Source organism: Cupressus sempervirens, chromosome 1, assembly GCF_028749045.1.
Source record: "Cupressus sempervirens isolate cs-2001-9-10 chromosome 1, ASM2874904v1, whole genome shotgun sequence".
NCBI lineage: Eukaryota > Viridiplantae > Streptophyta > Pinopsida > Cupressales > Cupressaceae > Cupressus > Cupressus sempervirens.
In genome coordinates this window covers 67349835-67370302 of record NC_143118.1, presented here as the reverse complement: position 1 = coordinate 67370302, position 20468 = coordinate 67349835, and the positions used below count along the sequence as shown (strand labels likewise).

The 20468-nt window shown below is 36.6% G+C and overlaps 1 protein-coding gene across 2 annotated transcripts in view; it reads right to left on the bottom strand.

The window, feature by feature from the left end:
* LOC149576184 (transcription factor-like protein) overlaps window positions 1–20468 on the bottom strand; it is a 211693-nt gene that overhangs the window by 48932 nt on the left and 142293 nt on the right. For both annotated transcript variants that reach the window (XM_089816598.1, XM_089816602.1), the window contains exons 12-13: window positions 16016–16101; window positions 5730–5820 (exon numbers count right to left, since the gene is read on the bottom strand). In XM_089816598.1, coding sequence (XP_089672724.1) covers window positions 5730–5820; window positions 16016–16101 — 177 coding nt within the window. The remainder of the gene's footprint in view (window positions 1–5729; window positions 5821–16015; window positions 16102–20468) is intronic.

The window sequence follows — 20468 nt, the reverse complement described above, 5'->3', positions numbered from 1 at the left end:
TTGTCTCTCTTTTATGCATGCATTATACAAATGTGACAATTTTAGTGAACTGGCAAAAACTAGACTAGTACTTTCAGCCCAAAATTTCAGTAATAGGTTTCTCTCTATTTCTCATTTCCAGATCTAAGCTTCTGTGTTAATTTATTGTTCTGTATCAATCTGTTTATGCTAAATATTGACAATTTTGTATTGTTTTTCTTAGTCATTACATATTCACATCACATCACATCAAATCAAATTAAAAGAGGAAATAATCATAAACAACATCTAGCTCCCTTTAACTCTGAAGTTGGATCTCACTAACTATTTCCTCCAAAGAAAGATAGTGATTTCGAACACCATTTCACTACATCACACAAACTCAACAACTTTTTGCTAAACATGATATCAAATGGCAACAAACGACACCATATACTCCACAATAGAACGGAGTAGTTGAGAGAAATAGCCATATTATTATTGTTGATAAACAGATTTGTCTTTTAATAAAACAAATAATCAAAACCCTTTATGCCCAAACTCATAAGGCAAACACAATTTTCCAACAGTTGAGGAATCTTTGCTTCTTTAATTCCTCTCTGAATTTTGATAAGGTTCAGCTCCCTTATCAAATATCCAATGAAAACACTTTCTTCAAGAAGAATTACTTTTAACCGAAAAGCAATAAGGCATCCCATCTATTCTTGGATAGGGGGATAATCAAATAAACAGCAACTAAATAAATCAAATATTGTGCAAAATGAAGAGAACTCGCAATTTCTCCATCAACCACTATTCAAAAGAAATATGAAACAGATAGATTATCTAAAGTATGCACAATATAAGCACCCAACATCAGAAAGAGATCCCACAATTCAATGTCGATTCAATCCTAAACCAATAGAGAACAATTCAAAGCTTACAATCTTCGAATATATTTATAGAATCTTTTATCATCAAAAAACAATCATGTTACTGTATAATGTTGGGAATCCAAAATATTTGCATAACTAAAAACTGTATAATGTTACAGTATGAGCTCCATCAAAAACTGCCAACCCTTTACACTATTGAGTTTCTAACTTAATAGAGTAACATTTGAGAATCTCCATCAAAACCCGATTCTTGGACAGTTTTAAAAGTAGTTATCATAACCAAGTTTAACAGGTACGCAAACCTAGGAAACAACCAAATAACAATTAAAACTTGAAAAAGAAACAGAAAGCAAAGTTTTTTCAATCAGAGACATCATCCTACTTCTTTAGTGGCTCCTTTTCTTCTTCATCTTCATCCGGGTTTGAAGGTCCTTGCGCAAGTTTCCAAACTTTCTATGCGCCTATGAACTCAGACATGGCATTCTTGTTCGGGCTCTTTATGCTCTACAGGCAATTTTTCCATGTGTCCTTGTCCTGTTTCATCTTGGTAATGCTATCAAGATACTCTGGGAGCTGCTGGTTGCACATGTCAATCATAGTCTCTACCTTGGCAATCTTGGTGAGGTCTGTCGTGGTCAATTCAACTCCATCTTTGATTGCGTTTAGGGGTTCTTCATATTGTTTAACAAATGCTTCTACATCAGAACCACCTTGTTTTAAAGGTACGAAAGGAGTTGAACTAAATGATCTGTAGATCTTTGTTCACACCATCCTGAACTGTTTTGAGTTCTTTTTCAAAAGACTGCATGCGAGAAATAGTCGAACCATAATTAGAAACTCGCCAAGCTATGTTCTTTCGCAATACATGGACAAGCCCTAGGTCGACCAGTTGCAGAGGATTCTCCTCCAAGAATTTATCTGGACCATACTCTTCCACATCCACTAATTGAGTCACCATGGCTGATAGCCTTTCAGATCCCGCTTTACATACTGTCACTTGTATACAGACTTCACTTATCACTACCTCAGCAAAAGAAAATATCTTATGCAAATCCTGTATAAATTTAGCAAGCAGATTCATTACACGATCTATCCAGTTATGGATTACAGAAATAGCAGCCTTTCACTTCTTTAGATCACTCATCAACTATTGATTCTTGGATGCACTGGGATCAAACATGAGAGGAGATGAACCATCAGTCATTGAACTTTACCCCTTTAATGATCTTATGTATTCTGCCATTGTGTATATTTCTGCATTCAATCTCTTTTTTTCAACACCACCTTTTTGTGATTGCAGAATAATCTGTTTAGTGGATAATTCCACCCAGTGTTCTTTCGTCTCCCGGTTTATCAGCCCTAAGTTTGTGCGAGTAATCTCAAAATTACTCAAATCCAATGTACATGTGTCTTCCTTGTGATTGTAAGTGGCCACTTCAACAATGTTGTTGCCTATTTCCTGGTCAAACACTATTCTGGCCAAGCTTTTAGTTCTTTTGAATTTGGGGCTCTGGTAGTATACTTACAATGTCATCACCAGGAAAACAAATAGGAACTAGGCTTCTCTTTTTGTTAACTGAGGCAACCAGCTAGGTTGGTGTGGAATCGGGAATTTTTTGAGGTTCATTGCCTTTGACTGGAGTATTCACATTCTCTATCCTCTGAGGAGAGGTTCCCACTATCATTTGAACTTGTTGAAGATTATCAATGAGGACACCACCCATGTCCTTGTCAGGTTCACTATCAACCTGAATAGCTTCATTAAGTCCAACAATTGTCGGCATCTTGGTTCTATTCCTAGAACGAGCTTTTTGTACTAGAGGGGGATTATTGCTTTGCACCCTATTAATCCTTGAGGATATCGTACTACCTGCAGATTTGAGATAAGCATTAGAACTGGAATCAGTGGGTTTTTTAGCATGTTTGATCTTTTTCATTTTTATCCAAGAATTTGTTCTTTCAAGCATAACCTTTGTTATTTCAAGGATATCATCTTCCTCTTCAAAATCCCAGTTTATAATGGCCTTGTTAGAAATCAAAGACTCAGTTAGTCAGATGTCTGCTAAATCTGCTTTATCTTCTTCAATATCCACAACATCTATATCCAAATTCAATTGAAAAAGCTTAATTTGGGAAATAGTAAGCCTAGTAGATTCCCTTCTCCAAACTTCTAGTTCATTTGCATAGTCTTCCCAAAACTCTTCAATATTAGGGACATGTAAGAACTTCACACGGGATTCAAACAAGCCATGAGCTATCCCCTTGCTATCAAATTTTTGTCTAGCATGATAACAACCAAGATGAAAATTAATCAAATCTGAACTTATACATGTAGCATCTTCCATACTTCAGCAGGTTAATTTGGCTAGTTTGAGTGGGAAGATGATATTAGAAGCTTCATCAGTAGTATACTTGTTTATGACTAAAATCAATTGACGAAACACCTCTGCCAAGATAAAACAATCTAGAGCAAACCTAGTGAGCCATAAGGGTTCTTCATCAAAACCAGCTATCCTCACATAAGTGAATTTGGGAAATTGAATGTATATGCTACCAAAAGATTGAACAAACTTTCGAGAGCCATGAGAGAATCTACAATGGGGAAGACCCTTCATTTCAAAACACAATTTCCCTGAGAAAATATCATGGACTTTGCTGAAGTTTCCCAAGGCTTTATCTTTATGCAACACAGGATAGTAATTATAAATAGTAATATTTTCAATCCAAGGTTCATGGGGTAGATACTGCAAGTCTTGAGTATTGGCCAGCATATATGTCAAATACGAAGACATATAGAAGTCTGTTTTTAGGTTTAAGGCTCCCTTAAGCTGATTTCTCAAGGAACTAACAATCAACTTGACCTAGTCTAAGAATTGAGACCCTTTCAACACAATCTGACTGTAAAAGTACATCCATTCTTCAAAAGAAGACACATTTGGAGAGCCACAAATCCGGTGCAACAAAACCATTACATCATGAACTTGTGAGGTCATTTGGCCTTTATTGAGGGTTTTGGGTAACCTAGAGCCACCTTTGTAAGAAGCTTCAATCCAATTCTTTGCAATGATATTTCTATAGACGTTAGACTTTTTTGAAAATCTGGATAGTGATAATGTAGGGGTCAAATCGGCGAACTCTTGCTCTTCAAGATGAAATAGCTTGGACACGGTTTCTCTAGTGATGCTTAGCAATACACTTCTATCCCTTTTCAAAATATTTCCACTAGGCATATCATACATTTGGATACATTCCTGAATGAGTTCCGGACACGGATATGCTGACGGGAAGGTGGAGACCATAAGGAAGTTGGTATCTAGGATTTTGGTAGAAAAGGGTTCTGAAAGCTTTTCACATAACCTCTCTGCTACTCCCCCTAGATCAACTCCTAAGAGATCTGTATCTGACACAATGGTCGACTTACTATGCAATTTGCGGGTGGTCCCAAATATATGCAATGTGGACATCATGATTTAGAATTCCCCCCTTTGCTTGAAAACCAAAGAAGCAGTCACAATCTTTTTGCTAATAGGTGAAAGAAAAAGAGTTAGGGAACACAAGGGTTACCTAAAGAGAAGCAACTATGACAACTACGAAAGTCGATACTCCTTCCTCAAACTTTCGCTGCTAACACTTAAACCAGCTGAAGAAATTTATGCCTTTTGAAAAGAAAAGATTTTCATCATATACACTTCACAACGGAGGTAGGGCATTAATTAAGGCAAGGACACAATGAATTACAAATGTCATGAGAACAGGGTGATGAGACAAAATGGTGTCTATCGTTAAACAGAAAGTAAGATACTTAAATGATACTTTGCCTTTGCATGTGCCAGATCTTCACTTTTTGTCCTTCAAATCTAAATCATGGCGCGATTATTAACAATTGCCTTACTTCAAACACTAATTATTTTACTACCTATCCACAAATGATGAAGTCATACACGAGTGTGTTAGACTCGACCACGTATCCAGCTGTAGTACATTTCCTCTTTGAATCACATGACATGTCAATCTAGGGTCCACCAACAATACTGCATGAGAAACGAAAGTGAGTTGAAGCGATGAACTCAGTGAACTTTTGAACTTCGTTCAAATGGTAAAAATGGTACAAGAGGTTCAAGGTGACTTTGTTCCATTTACAAGTGGTACAAAGGGTTCATGAGTTACATAAGGAAGTTTTGAACCTTTGGCCACAGCTTCAGTCAATATATTTACCAAGGAAATCCAGCAATCAGACTTTGTCAGCAATAAGCATAAAGGAAGGAATGACGGCAGGACGAGGTTCGCGGATGAATAACTAAAAGGGTTTATTGCACCTCAAATTGCGACTGACAATAGGCAGAACCAATGGTTCAAAATAAACAATTGAAAACAGGAGTGAACCAGAAAACTAAAAATGGCAACTCTGAAAAATCCCGAACTAACAATTACAAAGATGGTTTGGTGTGTTTTTGAAAAAGGAATGATCCAAAAATCAGTTTTTCGTAATATTGAGGACCACATCAGCCATTGTTTTACAAACAACACACATTTAAAATATGCAATTTAAGGAATACAATCGGGGCATGTTTAAACATTTGTTTTCATGGTCATTGATAATATGACAATCAAATGATATTCATATCCACAAATTCATGTGCATATTTTAGGGTTACATTTAGGAAAAAATTCCTCCATCCCAAAATCTTAATGAAACATTCATTATAAATATAACAAAAATCAATGAATATTCTACACAAGCAGAATTCTAGAACTGATCATTAATAAAATTTTAAAATGCCAACGTGCCTTTATAAGTTAACTATCTGTTTTCTAAATTGGCAAGAACTACCCAAACCTATTTTCTATTGGCAAAGAGAAAAGTGGAAAACTTACCTGTTCTCCGGTAATGCCATTTGCAAAGGCTTTGTATAAACTCTCTTTTGTTATTGCCCCAACAATTAGGTTTGGAAGTTGGTACTCAAGCCTACAATTTTTGGGAACAGATATATTAAAATGATTGTTGTAAAAATCCAGAAGAAAAGTTAGAACAATTCTAAAAATATGGAATGTATTTTCCATAGTATAGCAGTCATTCTGCTGGTCTTATAAACTTTAATTTGCTCAGAAGTTGATGATCAGAAAATTGTTTATTTCTTGTTTATATACACATTTTTCCATGCACCAATAACTGGCCACAATCAGCACTGAAACTTAAACTCAATTTTTTTGTTATGACTATTGCATGGCACCAAGCATTTTCTATATACAGAATCAATACGCTCCCTGTACAATTGGGATTCATACCCAAATTCCAAAAGAAAACAGGAAAGAAAAACCGTATTAACACTTTTATTCCTTTATCAATCACCTAGACTAGACATTGCCAAAACAGCAATCGTGCAGTATCTAAGATTTGCAGTACTTTGGAGAGTTACCAGCATCAGGAGCAGTTATTTCATACAGATACTAGACACAATTTTTTACAGAATTATGGACCCATGATAATCAGCATTAGATGCCACACAGATTTGACATTGGTATCTCTTCAGTTCATATCAGTTATGATCAAAGACATTCTTGATAAAGAATTGTTGACATATGACTAACAATTAAAGAAGAATTTATTATAACATTTTGCAATAACCTATATAATCCTATGTTGATGTTTTGTAGCTTCTGTTGGATGAATTCTATGAGACTACAATCTCTTGCAATCAAGATCCTCTCACAAGTATGTTTTTAACCTACATAATCCTATCTTGTATGCAGTCTTCAGCAATGTACTAAAATATAGCATTCAAGGCTAAAATATAACATCCATTCTTGTGCTTTGGGTCCTAACATGATAAAGAAATAAGCTGGAATGGATATAAACCAAGCCTTCAGCTTTTTTTGAGCCCAACCGATTACACTTCACTGAGTGGGTAAAGGAGTATGTATTCCAATTCTATTCAGTAGCATAAGAACTTGCAACCTGGAGAGTGTTCACAAAATTAAAAATCAAAATGCAAAGCAAATTTAAGAATTTTTAGTACTAAATTGTTAAATATTAGTGATTAAGAAAACAAAACTTACTTGTGAGAGGATCTTGATTGCAAGAGATTGTAGATACTTGAATTGTTGACCATAGAGGTACCACCATGTGATAGGTTCTATGTTGTATTGGTCCTTAATAGCTATTGGGCTATGATTTCTTCCTGAAGCAAATAAGAGAAATTTGGTCCTTAATTTTTGTGCAATCCTTCCTCTAGGAAGAGTTTTCCAAAAGCTCTCTTGCACCCATTAGCAACTCTTCATCTACATATGTGCTACTCTCTCTGGCATAGTAAGTACTTCAATGCTATAGTACCTCAGACATAGGGCATATGCAAGGAGGTGCATTGGGGTGGTCATCTTTTCCCAACTATGATGAATGATTGTTTCCACCTTATTGCATAAGGTTTCATATTTTATGGGATCATTCTAATGTTTTTGCATTGCAATTTTTACCTTCTCTACCATTGTGTCCATGCCATCATAGACATCCCCCAAACAAGGTGCATTTGTATCACAAATCAAAGCATAGTCATAATAGGATCAGTGAAATCTAATACATATTGCACACAAGCCCACCATCATCCAAGACCAATGTCTTGACCTGTTGGGCCCTCTCAAAATTTGAAGCCTTCCACATCTCATTGGTTGGAAATACCCATCTGTCTTAGCACCTAAGTTAATAGCAATATTTCACTTAATATGAAGCAAACTAATATACAATTTGATAATTGAACATGACATAAAATTCATTAAAAGTTAAATAAATTAATTAAAAATTTTAAGTACAATTTACCTTCAACAACACCAATTTCAAGAAAGATCTGAAAATTGATTATGACATTTGGTGGTTCATCACAAACATCTAGATCCCCTCCCCCCTCTAGGTATATTTGTTTCACCCAGTTATTTGAGTGGCAATTTGTTGCATCACCAAGTTGAGGAAGTGCATAGTACATGTTGTCCAAAAAATGTGGTCATATCGACCCTTAACCAAAGCACTTGCACCCCTACAACTTCTTGCATCATCTCTAATTACCTAGACCACATTCTCATTACCCACCATCTCTATGGCCTCAATGAGAATTCTGGAAACAAATTGTGCATCTTTCACTTCCCCTTCACAATAAACTGCCTTCAAAAACATTGCTCCTTTGGGGGACACTGCAATAACATGAATCAATGGACAATTTCTGGTATCTTTCCATCAATCTGAAACAATAGAAACATCTGAAGTTTTCCAAAAATCTATAATTGGTTAAAGAGATCTCTCTATAGAAGTACTCTCTTTTTGCAGTATGGTGGTTTACACCTTTTCATACCCAAGACTTGTGTAACCAGCCAAGACACTATTGATGGTCGTTGCCATCTTCTTCTAATATGGTGATATCATAAAGTTAAATGGAAAACCATCAGCATAGAGCCTATGCCCAATAGCTTGATTAAATGGATGACTAAATTGCGGGCTTATGACTTTGACATAGAGTTTGTCAAAGGTAAGAAAAATGTGGTGGCTGATGCCTTATCTCGGAGACCTCACTTATGTGCTCTGGCAGAGATTTCAGGAGATTGGAGAGATCAGATTATAGCAAAGTATGTCGGAGATGCTTGGGCTTTTGGATTGATTTCAGGTACCATACAGGATGATCGCTATGAGGTGATAGATGGATTGATTAGAGTTCAGGACAGGGTTTATTTGATTCCGTCATCACATTTGAGAGAGGCGATATTGAAGGTATTTCATGATGCACCCACAGCTGGACATCCGGGGGTCTTCAAGACCTACAGGCAGATCCGAGAGCGGTTTTCATGGAAAGGGCTCAAGGATGATGTTCAGAGGTATGTCAGGGAGTGTGTGGTTTGTCAACAGAATAAGGGAGAGCACACATTTCCTGCAGGTTTATTACAGCCCTTGCCCATTCCTGATAGGAAACGGGAAAGTATTTCAATGAACTTCATCACTGGTTTACCACGAGTGCAAGGAAGGGATTGCATCTATGTGGTGGTGGACCGCTTGACGAAGTTTGCTCACTTCTTTGCTATTCCGTCCACTTACACAGCAACACAAGTGGCGGATCTTTTCTTTAGAGAGATATTCAGGTTACACGGGCTGCCCAAATTCATTGTCAGCGATCGGGATAGTAAGTTTATGAGTGTTTTTTGGCAAGAGTTGTTTAGGTTGTGTGGTACAGATCTTACACCTAGCACTAGTTATCATCCGCAAACAGATGGGCAAACAGAGATTGTGAATAAATGGGTGGAAGGATATTTGAGGAACTATGTAACTGCACAACAAAAGGCTTGGATCAGATAGTTGCATATGGGAGAGTATTGTTATAACACCACTTATCATATGTCCATCAAGATGACTCCTTTCATGGCACTCTACGGTTATGAAGCACCTATCTTCATGGATTTAGTTTTGGGGGACAGTAGAGTGCCCAAAGCCAAAAACTTATTGTAGGATAGTCAGGATATCCTGAAAGTGCTCAAAGAGAATATACAACAGGCCTAGAATCAACAGAAATTGTATGCTGATCAGCACCGAATAGAGCGTAGCTTCGAGGTAGAGGATATGGTTTACTTGAGGCTACAACCATATAGACAGTCATCGCTCAAGAAGAGCGGAGCTGAAAAGTTGAAACCTAGATTTTATGGTCCCTACAGGGTGATTCGCAAAGTGGGCAAAGTCGCCTGTGAGCTTGAGCTTCCTGAGGGCAATTGAGTGCACAATGTGTTTCATGTGTCTAGGCTTAAGAAAGCCATTGGTCAGAGTGTAGTGCCTTCTACAGATTTACCCCCTTTGGATGAGGAGGGGAAGCTTGTGTTAGTACCCAAGGCTATTCTGGACACCAGAGAGAGGAAGCTTAGAAACAGGATAGTGAAGGAGTATTTGGTCAGATGGAAAGACCTGCCGGAGGAAGATTCTACATGGGAGAGTGAGCAGTTTATTCAGCAGGCTGGACTGAGATTGCTTGAGGACAAGCAATTTCAAGGGGGGCGGACTGTAATGTCCCCATTTTAGCAGTTGACCAAGTGTGTGTGCGTTAGCTTTGTTCTACATGGTCCCGAGGGCTAACGAAGGGTTTAATGGGATCCTCGAGTGTTTTGGCCTAGTCATTTCCAGTTTGGGCCAAAACGAAGTTGATTTACTCAGTTTCAGGCATACTTACTATTTTTAGTAAGTTGGCAGGACACAGTGCAGGTCAATTTTGGTGATTGGATTTGATACTCCTTGGTGAGAGCTTTCCGATGAGCTATCACTCACATTATTTGGAGTCCGATTGCTAATACATTTTAATGCCTGAAGTTTTATTAAAGTAACGTCTAATTTAATTGTAAAATATTAAAGTGTTACTTTAATATTTATTTTATGGGGATGTGTACCCAAGGGAGACATAAGGGGTATTTTAATATATGTTTTATATATTACACATCTTTTATCCCACATTGCCCATATGAGTTGAGCGGACCCTTGGAAATAGAATAAAAGGAAGCATTTGTGGCTTCATTAGACAAGTTGAATATGAGAAGAAATTGGTGTGTGAGTTGCAGCTCCGTTCTTGGCATTTGAGGATGTTTATCCTCTCTTGTAACATTCTAGACGTCATTCCCTTGGGGTTTGGCCTTTGGAATTCTTTATTATCGGCTTCATTATCAAGTAGTTTAGTTGCATTTCCAGCTATAGGTAGATTTGGTATTTTGCTCATATCTTCTTCACTACTTGTCTGACGCTTATGCCGCTTTAAGGGAATGATATTACGAAGATAGTGGACTGATTGAAGGACAAAGTACTGTAGCAGCACTGTTCATGAGGCACTATTCATGCAACACTATTCACGTGGCACTATTCACGCGACACTATTCACGCGGCACTGTAGCAGCAAGTTCGAAAGCATGGGCTGGAGTATTATGTCAATAATGCTGAAGTAATTAGTGAGTTGATAAATCTGCCATGTATTTGGTTTTATGAATTCTGAAAATAACATTTTATTGGCAGCAGTTCATTTCCACTTTGCATATTATTGTAGTTTATTTCTTGTTTATGTTGTATGATACCAATTCCATGCACAAAACACAACAAACAAATAAACGTTTGATTTCCGGAGTTATAAGGGGTTTAAAACATTAAACGGAGAAATAAGAGGTTGAATGCAAACTGTTTGACATAATTCCTTTCAGCAATTTGGTTTAGTTTTTTGGGACATTCAAGGGTGCCCATTACAAGGAGACTGAGAAGATCAAGGAAGAGAAAATAAAGTAAAAGAAGAAGAAGAAGCGGAATCTAAGAGAAACATAAAAAAAGGGGAGGCAGAGAAAAAGGAGAAAGAAAAAGAAGGAAAAAGGGGAAGAAGTTAAAGAAGCAACAGAAAAAAGAGAAGGAGCAGGCAACAATGAATTTAAGGAGGAGCAGGAGGAGGAGAAAAATGAGGAAGAAGAGAAAAGAAAAGAAAAAGGAGTAGAAGAATAAATTTATTTTTCCCTCTTTTCATGCCCGATATATTAAGGTATATCCTTCAATGGGCATAACCATTGCACCTCTTTTAGGTACAAATGGTAGTAATAATATAAGCTAAATGTTTAGAGGCATAGCAAAGAAGGCTAATTTTAAACACGAACAAGAAGATCATAAATCATATAACACTTACATATTGCAAATGATAAACTTTTGACAGTGATAAAGTAAATTGTTAATCAATTTTGTATCAAATTTTCAAACTGATTACAAATTGAATTAAGCTTCATAAACAGCAAGTTGGTACGCAAACAAAAAACAAAAATCTTACTCAAGAACCTTAGCTATGATGCTCTCCATTGAGTGCCAAGTACCCAATACTTGGTTACGTGTAGCAGTACCCAGTATGCGTCCCAAGGGTATGGGGTATGAGTGCCCATGCAACATAGGCATTTACCCTTTGATTCGACAGCAGTCTCCAAACATCCATTCTTGCCTATGCTGGAAATGGAAGATGAAGACGAAGTACAAATTACAAATTACAACCGCAAAAGAGGTCTATTTGACAAGGCATTTAAAAAGCCAATGTTCTTCCTTTCAACTTGGTGAGAACATCATATTGGCAAGAAATGGTGTCAGCAATCAATAGTACACTGGCCGGTTCACAAGTCCTGGGTTTGAAAAGGTGCATACCACCTTGTTGCAAAGAGAGAGGAATGTTGCAGAGACCTTCCTTCAACCAATTAGAGGTTCTTAGATTAAATCAGGTGTTTCTATTGTTTCCGATTAATGGAAGGATACCAGAAACTGTCCATTGATTAATGTTACTGCAGTGTCCCTCATAGGGGCAAATTATTTTTGGGCTATTGATTGTGAAGGGGAAGCGAAAGATACCCAGTTCATTTCAAAGATTCTTATTGAGTCCATAGAGCTGGTAGGTAGTGAAAATGTGATCCAGGTAATCACGACAATGCAAAAAACTGTAAGGGTGCAGATGCTTTGGTTAAGGGCCAATATGTGCACAAGTTTTGAACACCATGCACCATTGTTGAGAAAAGATGACCACCCCATTGACCTCCTTGCATATGCCTTGTCTCTGAGGAACTACAGCAAGAAAGTACTTTCTATGAAAGGGAGATTAGCACTATAAGCGATGAAGAAGATGCTAAAGGATACACACGGGCATTTAGTAGACTCTTCCAAGATGAAGTGGAGAAAGAAGTTAGGCAAGAAGTTGGCATGGTTGCTTAGGAAGAAGTCATAATCCAACGGCTATTAATGAGCAATACCCAATGGAAGTTGTCACGTTATGGTACATCCATGGTGAAAATTTTGTTTCCTCAAACCTCTCGCATTTTTATTTTATATTTTGTGAAAACTATCCAGGTCACTATCCTTTTGATATTTGATGAATCATGAACTAAATTTTGTAAATTGCAATTATTTTCTAATTTTCATTGGAATCATGAACTTCAACATATATGATATGTCTTATTCAAATATTTGTGAGTTATCAATTGGCCTTAATGATTTAATATTTATCTTTGGCATATGGCATTGATCAATGATGAAGTATCATACTATCAAATAATTTCATTCCATATATTTGTTTTATTTTCCTGCATACACACACGTACCCAAACACATCCATCAACACCTCCCCCCTCCCCCAACTAAAAAAATAGTGCATACCCATGTAGTAGGTTCTCGTACCCACATCCACATCCAGAATTGAACCAGTAACTTAGCAAAATACCATACAAAACGAGATATTTGATCATTGAAATCCTGTATAAATGACCATATGGCAAAGCACCCAAATTATCAAGGATGCAGCCCCGTACTTGAATGGAAGAGAAAATTCACACAGGCATGTGTCTGAGGAGAATCAGTTAGTTTTTAATAAAAACTCAAAAGCTCAATGGTTTTGATCTTTAGAGTGTCTTCTAGTAGACTCAACTATCTTAATATTGACTTGCAGCCTTATTGTGCTTTTAGAGATTCCTTAAGACAGATTTTTCAAGCAACTGTTGTCTATACAAAAGAAGATAAAAATGGTCCCCTATCATCTGAGCAATCCTAATGAAAACTTTGTCCATGACTATATGAAGTTCCAAAAAGACTACGTAAAACTATATAATTAAGTTATTTCTGCACAGATAGTACATATTGATCAGCTTACTAATCTTGATATTAAAATCAAGAACAGTCACAGAATGGGTGACAGCGATAAGATTTCATCTCTTCCTGGTGGTGCCTTGAAGTTTGATAGGTACATGGAGAGTCATTATATCAGATTCTGCTGGAATTGAACACTTCCTTCGGATGTTTTAATAATTTTGACTGCTGTAACTCCTGTAATCACGTTGCGCTGTTAGTCACATTGTATTGATCAGGTTTTTACTGTAGTTCTTGGATTTATAACTGTTATTTAATGACCAGGATTTTTCCAAATAGCATTACTTTCTGTTAGGGTAGTTGGCGTAGTCTGTTTGATACACCTTATATTGTGACCTGTCTGTCGGAGCTATCTAATCATTGATTATTAGCCCCAGGGAACTAATGTTTTCACTGCCTCCTCTCAATTAATTTTTATAATGAAAAGTATTTCATTTCTAAAGTTTAAAAGTAGATTTATTTTTAAATTAATTTTTGATCAGCAATTTCTTTTTTTTCATTGGTTCATCTTAATTTTGCTGGGGTTTCATATATTTTTTGAATTCAAAAAGTCACAAAAAAACTGCCAACTACAAAGATCCACCGACTTCTGAAAATCTGTCAGTCTCTAGAAAGATCCCCAGACTTCTGGATTCTGAATTTAGTCTTCCAAAGCCATTTACCATGAAGTTTCTCTGCCGCCTGGTCGTTTATGTCTGTAAATTCTTCATTTTGATAAGGGAGGAGAGGTGCTTTTGGCCAGGGTAGTTATCCATTGCTGCTCTGATACATCTCTCTATCTTTTCGCTTCTCATGACTACATCTTCCCTCATTTTCGCCCCCGTCTTCCAAATAGCACTCACAGACTTTGAATTAGTCGGCTGATGCTCTCACTTGTCTGTCCTCTGAATTAGGGTTTGGCAAGAAAGCATATGGAATGAAAGGGCAGATTGGGAAAAAGAGAAGGGAGTTTGATGTTAGGGAATTGATAGTGTCAGGTTGTAGATCATATATACACAATATTCCAAATCACTCACAAGACATCTTTCAGCAGAGGAAAGCCCATGATTGTCATGTTTTTAGACGTTTTCAGTATCTGGACCGTTGTCATCTAATACCCAAGGACTTGGAAGCCTGCAGACAAGCACTGCTCATTCTTCAGTCTGATTGTAATTTGACTTTGAAATGAACAGACAAGTGCTACATCATATTGCAAAGAAGTTTGAAATAAAAAAATTCTTGAAATTGTCTGTCCTTTTTTTAAAAATGGCACCACAGTTAATACTTCAACCTCAACTAGAACCAGCGAATTGTACAGTATCTTTTATTTTTGGTCGACATGCATAGCATTAGATGCATTCATAAGGCTGGATAGCGCTACACTTTTTACTGGCATGGTATTTTCACTAATTTTGGCAGCCTCAAAACAACATAAATTTTTGAGACAATTTACAATAGCGTTATCGATTCACTGGTCTACCTAGCAGTTTCCCGTCTCACCTGGAGTTCACATACATCTATAAATTCCACATGTATTTACATCTTTCCATGCTGGGGTTCACCTTCTCAACATTTTATGTGAAAAATTCTTATTCTGCAATGATGTAGAAGACGAAGCGATTAAGAGAAATTACTTTTTGTGCATTAAAATCCAATTTAATGTGATAAAAAATTGTGCTATAAAACTGTGGTTTGTCGGGATGCTTCCTTGATTTACATTCTTTTTGGTTTTGCATATTTTATAATAATTATTTGATTTTTACTTATAAATTTATTTATTAGCTAATAATATAGTTGAAACCAAAAGTGAATCTTTGCATATCACATTTAGATATAATTGTTATTAAATTTATGTTATATAAATATTTTAGTAAATTACTCATTTCTTAATCTAATTTAATTTCTTTTAATAATATGTGTTTTTACAATCTAAAATAGATCATTTTTTAATTAAATGTTTAAAATCATTGTACATTATTTCAATTTATGTTTTTGTACTTTAAAATCAAAGCGTTAGTATTCTAATATTGTCTTAACATTATTTTCTTGCGACTTCCACTACTTTTTTAAATTTATAATGTAATATTAATCTACTAACTTTAAAATCTATTATATAAATTTATTTAATAATGTCATAATTTAGATTTAGAAAAAACTATAGTATGTTTATTAATCGTTCATTAAAAAACCTCATGACATGTGTTGGCCTTTTTGACATGCAGAAATTATAATCTTGCCACGTGTTCTCAATTGAAGGAAGATAAACATTTGTATAACATTTTTATTTTCTATGACATACAAATGCAATCCATAAAAGGCAGGGACTCTAGCTCATCAATAGCTCTTGTTTTATTTAAATTACATATCAAATAAATGAACCCACTCTTATTGTATATAAAACAATTAAAATTACACCAGTTGGAGGTGTAAATAGGTACACAAAGATAACAAAGCAAAACTACTGTAAAAGTAAAAATGTTGGTAGTATTTAATCTTTGACTCAAATAGGAGGTTAAAGAAGTTGAGCAGATACCTTGAAAATAAGCGTAAAATTTCTGAATGTAGTCTTGAAGTTGAATAAGCATATACCCTGAAATTTGTCTCCACAACCACAAAGCCCTAGTAATCAACATCAGTGAAATGCGTATTAGTTTAGTAAGCCTGCACTGAAAAATATGTTAGTTGGCAATGACGAGTGAAAATCAACCACTAGAAAATCAAATACAAAGGAAATTTTATTAACATTTTTGTTTGTCACAGCCATGATAACACAAAATGAAACAATGTTTGAGAAAAACCTCTCTTCAAATTAGATGGGGCAAGTCTCTGGTTTAATATACTCCTAAAATGATAAAATCTAAAACAAACAAACTAGATTTCTACTCATGCACATTTTGTAAAATCAATTTCTGAGGGTTTTGCATGAAAGTAAAATGCTCAAAAGTCAAAAATAATCAAGATCTATAACTATGAGGGTTTTGCATGAAAGTAAAATGCTCAAAAGTTAAAAATTATCAAGATCTATAACTATCTTTTCAATATCAGAGGTGGGAGCACCAAACGAAATGTGAATTTTTTTGTTTTGCATCTATATGAGAGTATCATCTATTGATTAAAAAAAGATGAACAAATTCTTATTAACAAAAAAAATGGATTTGAACAAAGGGAAATGATAGCTTTTAATAGAGGTTGAGACTGAAAAGAAACAACATTCCAGGATTATCTAAAACTATTCCAAAGGGTAGAAGATAGATGCCACTGTCTCATAAATAATGACTGTTCTTCCCTGTTGTTTTGTTCAAAAGAATTTGGTCATAATGTTGCCATGAAGATGTATACAAGAAGAAGTTCCAGAGACAAAAAGTACAGTTTTCTAATGTCATAAGGGATGCTGCTAAATGTGGTGCACAACAGAATTTGCACTATGTTTATGGCATGGTCTAGTTTTCTGTAACAAGTGAATATTTCAAACAAATAAAAACCAAGAGTTTTAACAATCACTGACAAAAAGTTAGGGTCCAGAAATTTGCCACTTACTCAATGGCAAAGGTAATAAATGTTGTACAATGAGAACATTCACATGGGGATTTCACTCTTGCTTCTAGAGCACCACAAATAGGATTGGCTTCACCTTCTTCCTATCTAACTGAGATGACTAAAATAGAAAGGTTGTTCAAAATAAGCATAGAGGATGCAGTTGGTTTTCCTTAGAAATATGCTGCAAGAACTCCAAATTTTCGTGAGCAGGTAAATGGAGATGATTTTGTATCTGTATTGGGCATGCATAAAATTAAGTTCAGTGAATTCTACATGGTTCAATGTCTATCTGAGTTAGGATTTAAATACTGTGACATAAATGACAAGGGCTTTCTTTCAAAAGAAGAGGTGGCTAGTGGGCGAGTAAACATAGATGATTTTCTATCCGTATTGGGCATATGTGCAATTAAATTCAGTGAACTCTTATATGTCTCAATGTCTATAATGAAACAACCAAATTTCTTCTTGTAAGTGAGTTAGCATTTAAATACTGACTTAAATGGAAATGGCTTTTATTTCTTGATGAATAGTTCCTTTCTATTAATATAAATATAAAGTTACATATTACAAAAAAAGGACCTAGGGATACAGGATCACCTTGCGAGAGTCCACTCAACACCAAGGCCGGAAAGCTATAAACTATTCATTAAAAAAAACAGTTTTAAAAGCCCTCAAACTGCGAGAGTTCATGCAGGAGCATTGTGGAGAAGTTGGCAATCCTACATGTTGGAGTTGTTTTTACCTTGGAGTTCGAGGACTCAGTTGTAGGAGGGTTGATGCTCGGTCGCTATTGAGCAATTATTGGTTGTAGTGTTGGCCAAGGGGCTCGATCTCTAAAGGAGCTCGGCGTAAACTGTTGCTCGGCTATGCCTGGCATGCTCAGCCCCTGAAGGAACTCAGTCATTGAAGGTATTCGGCACCTAAAGGAGCACGATAGTGCTTGGCTGGAGGTTTCGCCAACGCTCGACATTGTAGTTTGCCAAATAGTGTTTTTGGGGATTGGATCGGTGAATTGGTGCATTTAATGCACATAGCATGTCATCGTGACGTCGATCAATCTAGAGATGTGTGTGGACTTATTTGAGCCTTGGATCTTTATCCTAGGTGCATATAATGGGTGTTGTAAGCCGACTAAGGCATTTTGTATTTAATATTTGTTCCAGGCCGACTTATGGCTCAAATATGTATTTAATGTAAGGGTTTATTAAATTTGTAACTTGCTAGGCCAACTGGTGGCTTAGTTGGGTATAAGTAGAGGGCCTTGTGGAGTCTTAAATCATTATCATCCGGCATGGAGAAGATGGAGTAGCTTAGAAGGAGCAAAGTGTAGCAGAGCTAGTAGCTAAGTGTGGCTTGGAGAACAAGAAGGTTGCTCAGTGGCTTGCGAGCACAAATTTAGATTCTTCTTGACATTTTCTATTAGATTGTAGATCTCGACTGGATCTCGCGAGATATTGTAGAATTATTGTTGTAATTTCTTTATATTTGGCCGTAACCCAGAAGGCCTTACAGCCAAGCATAATGGATGTAAATCTTATGATTCTATTATGAGAATTGGTGTTATTCTAGATCCAAATCTCTGTGTTATTGTTTATATTCCATTATGTGGTTGATTGTTAGAGGCTAGGACATCTCCTTTGGGGATTCTCTTGCCTTGCACTGCGTCAAGAGTTGTGTTATCTGAGGGAGGATGATCATGGTGATCATCAAAACCCCATACATCAGTGAGCTTTGGGGTGGGTCAAGAAGAGACCACCCATCATCTTTGTTCTTCTCTTTTTCTTCTTCCTCCCTCTTGGAGGATGAAATTGCAAGTTTAGCCAAGGAAACCATTTGTCATTGGTGGCAAGGTGCCACCTAGTAGCAGTAGGAGTAGCAACAGGGGACCAACCAAAGCCATGTCGGGAGGAGAGACAAAGCAGCGATGCTACCCGTCCCCACCTCCACCAAAAGAGCAATGAGGGGCCTAGGACCGTAGGGTCTAAGAGCAATGCTAGAGGAGTTGAGGTCGAGGTGGTTGAGTGTGGTCAGCAAAAGAAGTCGCTGACAGCACCCACACCACTGCACAAAGGGCATTTCCCCAATGCTCAAGAATCTCCTGAAGATGGGCAACCTCCAAAGCCACTTTATTCGCTTGCACTTGAATCTGTAGCATAACATTCTTACAAATACACACTTTAGTGTATATAGAAACATGAGTATCCATATGAACTTGTTTGAAAATAACTGCATTTCTATCTTTCCAAATAGTGAAAAGGATCTCCATTCTGAAAGCATGCCAAACTTGAGAGAACTTGTGGGGAAGCTTGGTTGAATCCCCCAACAAAGCCATGTGCCAGGAGAATTGCTCAAGCCTAAAAAGTTTTAAAAAATCATGTATCCAACTCTAGAAATGTTGAGCTCTCTGGCAAAACTAGAAAATATGCATGAAAGTCTTTGGTTGTCTTTAGAAAGGGCATCAAGGATTACGAATCCCCATATGTCTAAGTCTAGAACCTACAAGCAAACCTTGATAAAGGACATACCAGGCAAAATGGGCAATTTTAGGTTCCGCAAGCTTTATGAGAAGAATTCAAATTCCTTCTCTGATTAAGAATGGTGACCATAGGCAAATATGGGAACAACCAATTATAACCTAGCTTGGGTTTGTAACTAGAAAGAGGAGTACACATACAATTTACAAAATTTCCACCAGGGTTTGACAGAAGCAATACCGAGCTTATGAATTAACTGCGGAGGTAAGGCAAAGACAAGTCAAAAGTTTATTGATCTGCGTGAGATAGACGAAATTGGAGCTGCATATCTTCCCCAGAACGAAGGCTCATAGTCGCTCTAGAAAAAATATCGCGGGGAGTCCTAAAGCCACGTTTGTGAACACAAAGAGCACTGGCCCCTAGAAGCTTGGTAATAGGAAAGCCTTAAGCATAAAAAAAGAGGAGACCACCAAATATTCTGCAATGGCTTTCTTTTGAAAGAAGAGAACCAATATCATTGGAACATGTCTTCCCATGTATTTTTGAGAAAAGTGTATATCAAATTTTCAAACTTTGATATTGATTGCAATGAGGTCATATGCTGAAATGATTTTAAGGCATGTTTGGAGAGGTGTCAAGTTTTTGACTTGGTATGAACCAAATTGAAGACGCGGTGTATCATGGACAAAGGGCCTAAATTGTTTGACAAAAGAGGTATAATTTCATGGAGTGTGATGATCGCCAAAGTGCAAGAAACAATATTGTAACAGTTGAATTCTATTAAGAAAATAAGAAACATCTTGTAAAGAGTAAACCATCCTTAGGGGATAGTGAAACAAAAACACTAAAGAATCCACCTAGTCAAGTTACTAAGATAGACATTACTGAATTAGGAAATGTAGCACAAGGGCCCGTAGGCTTGCCCAAATAAATGAGCTTCACAATCTGTAGCCACATTCGAGTATTCCTTGGCAG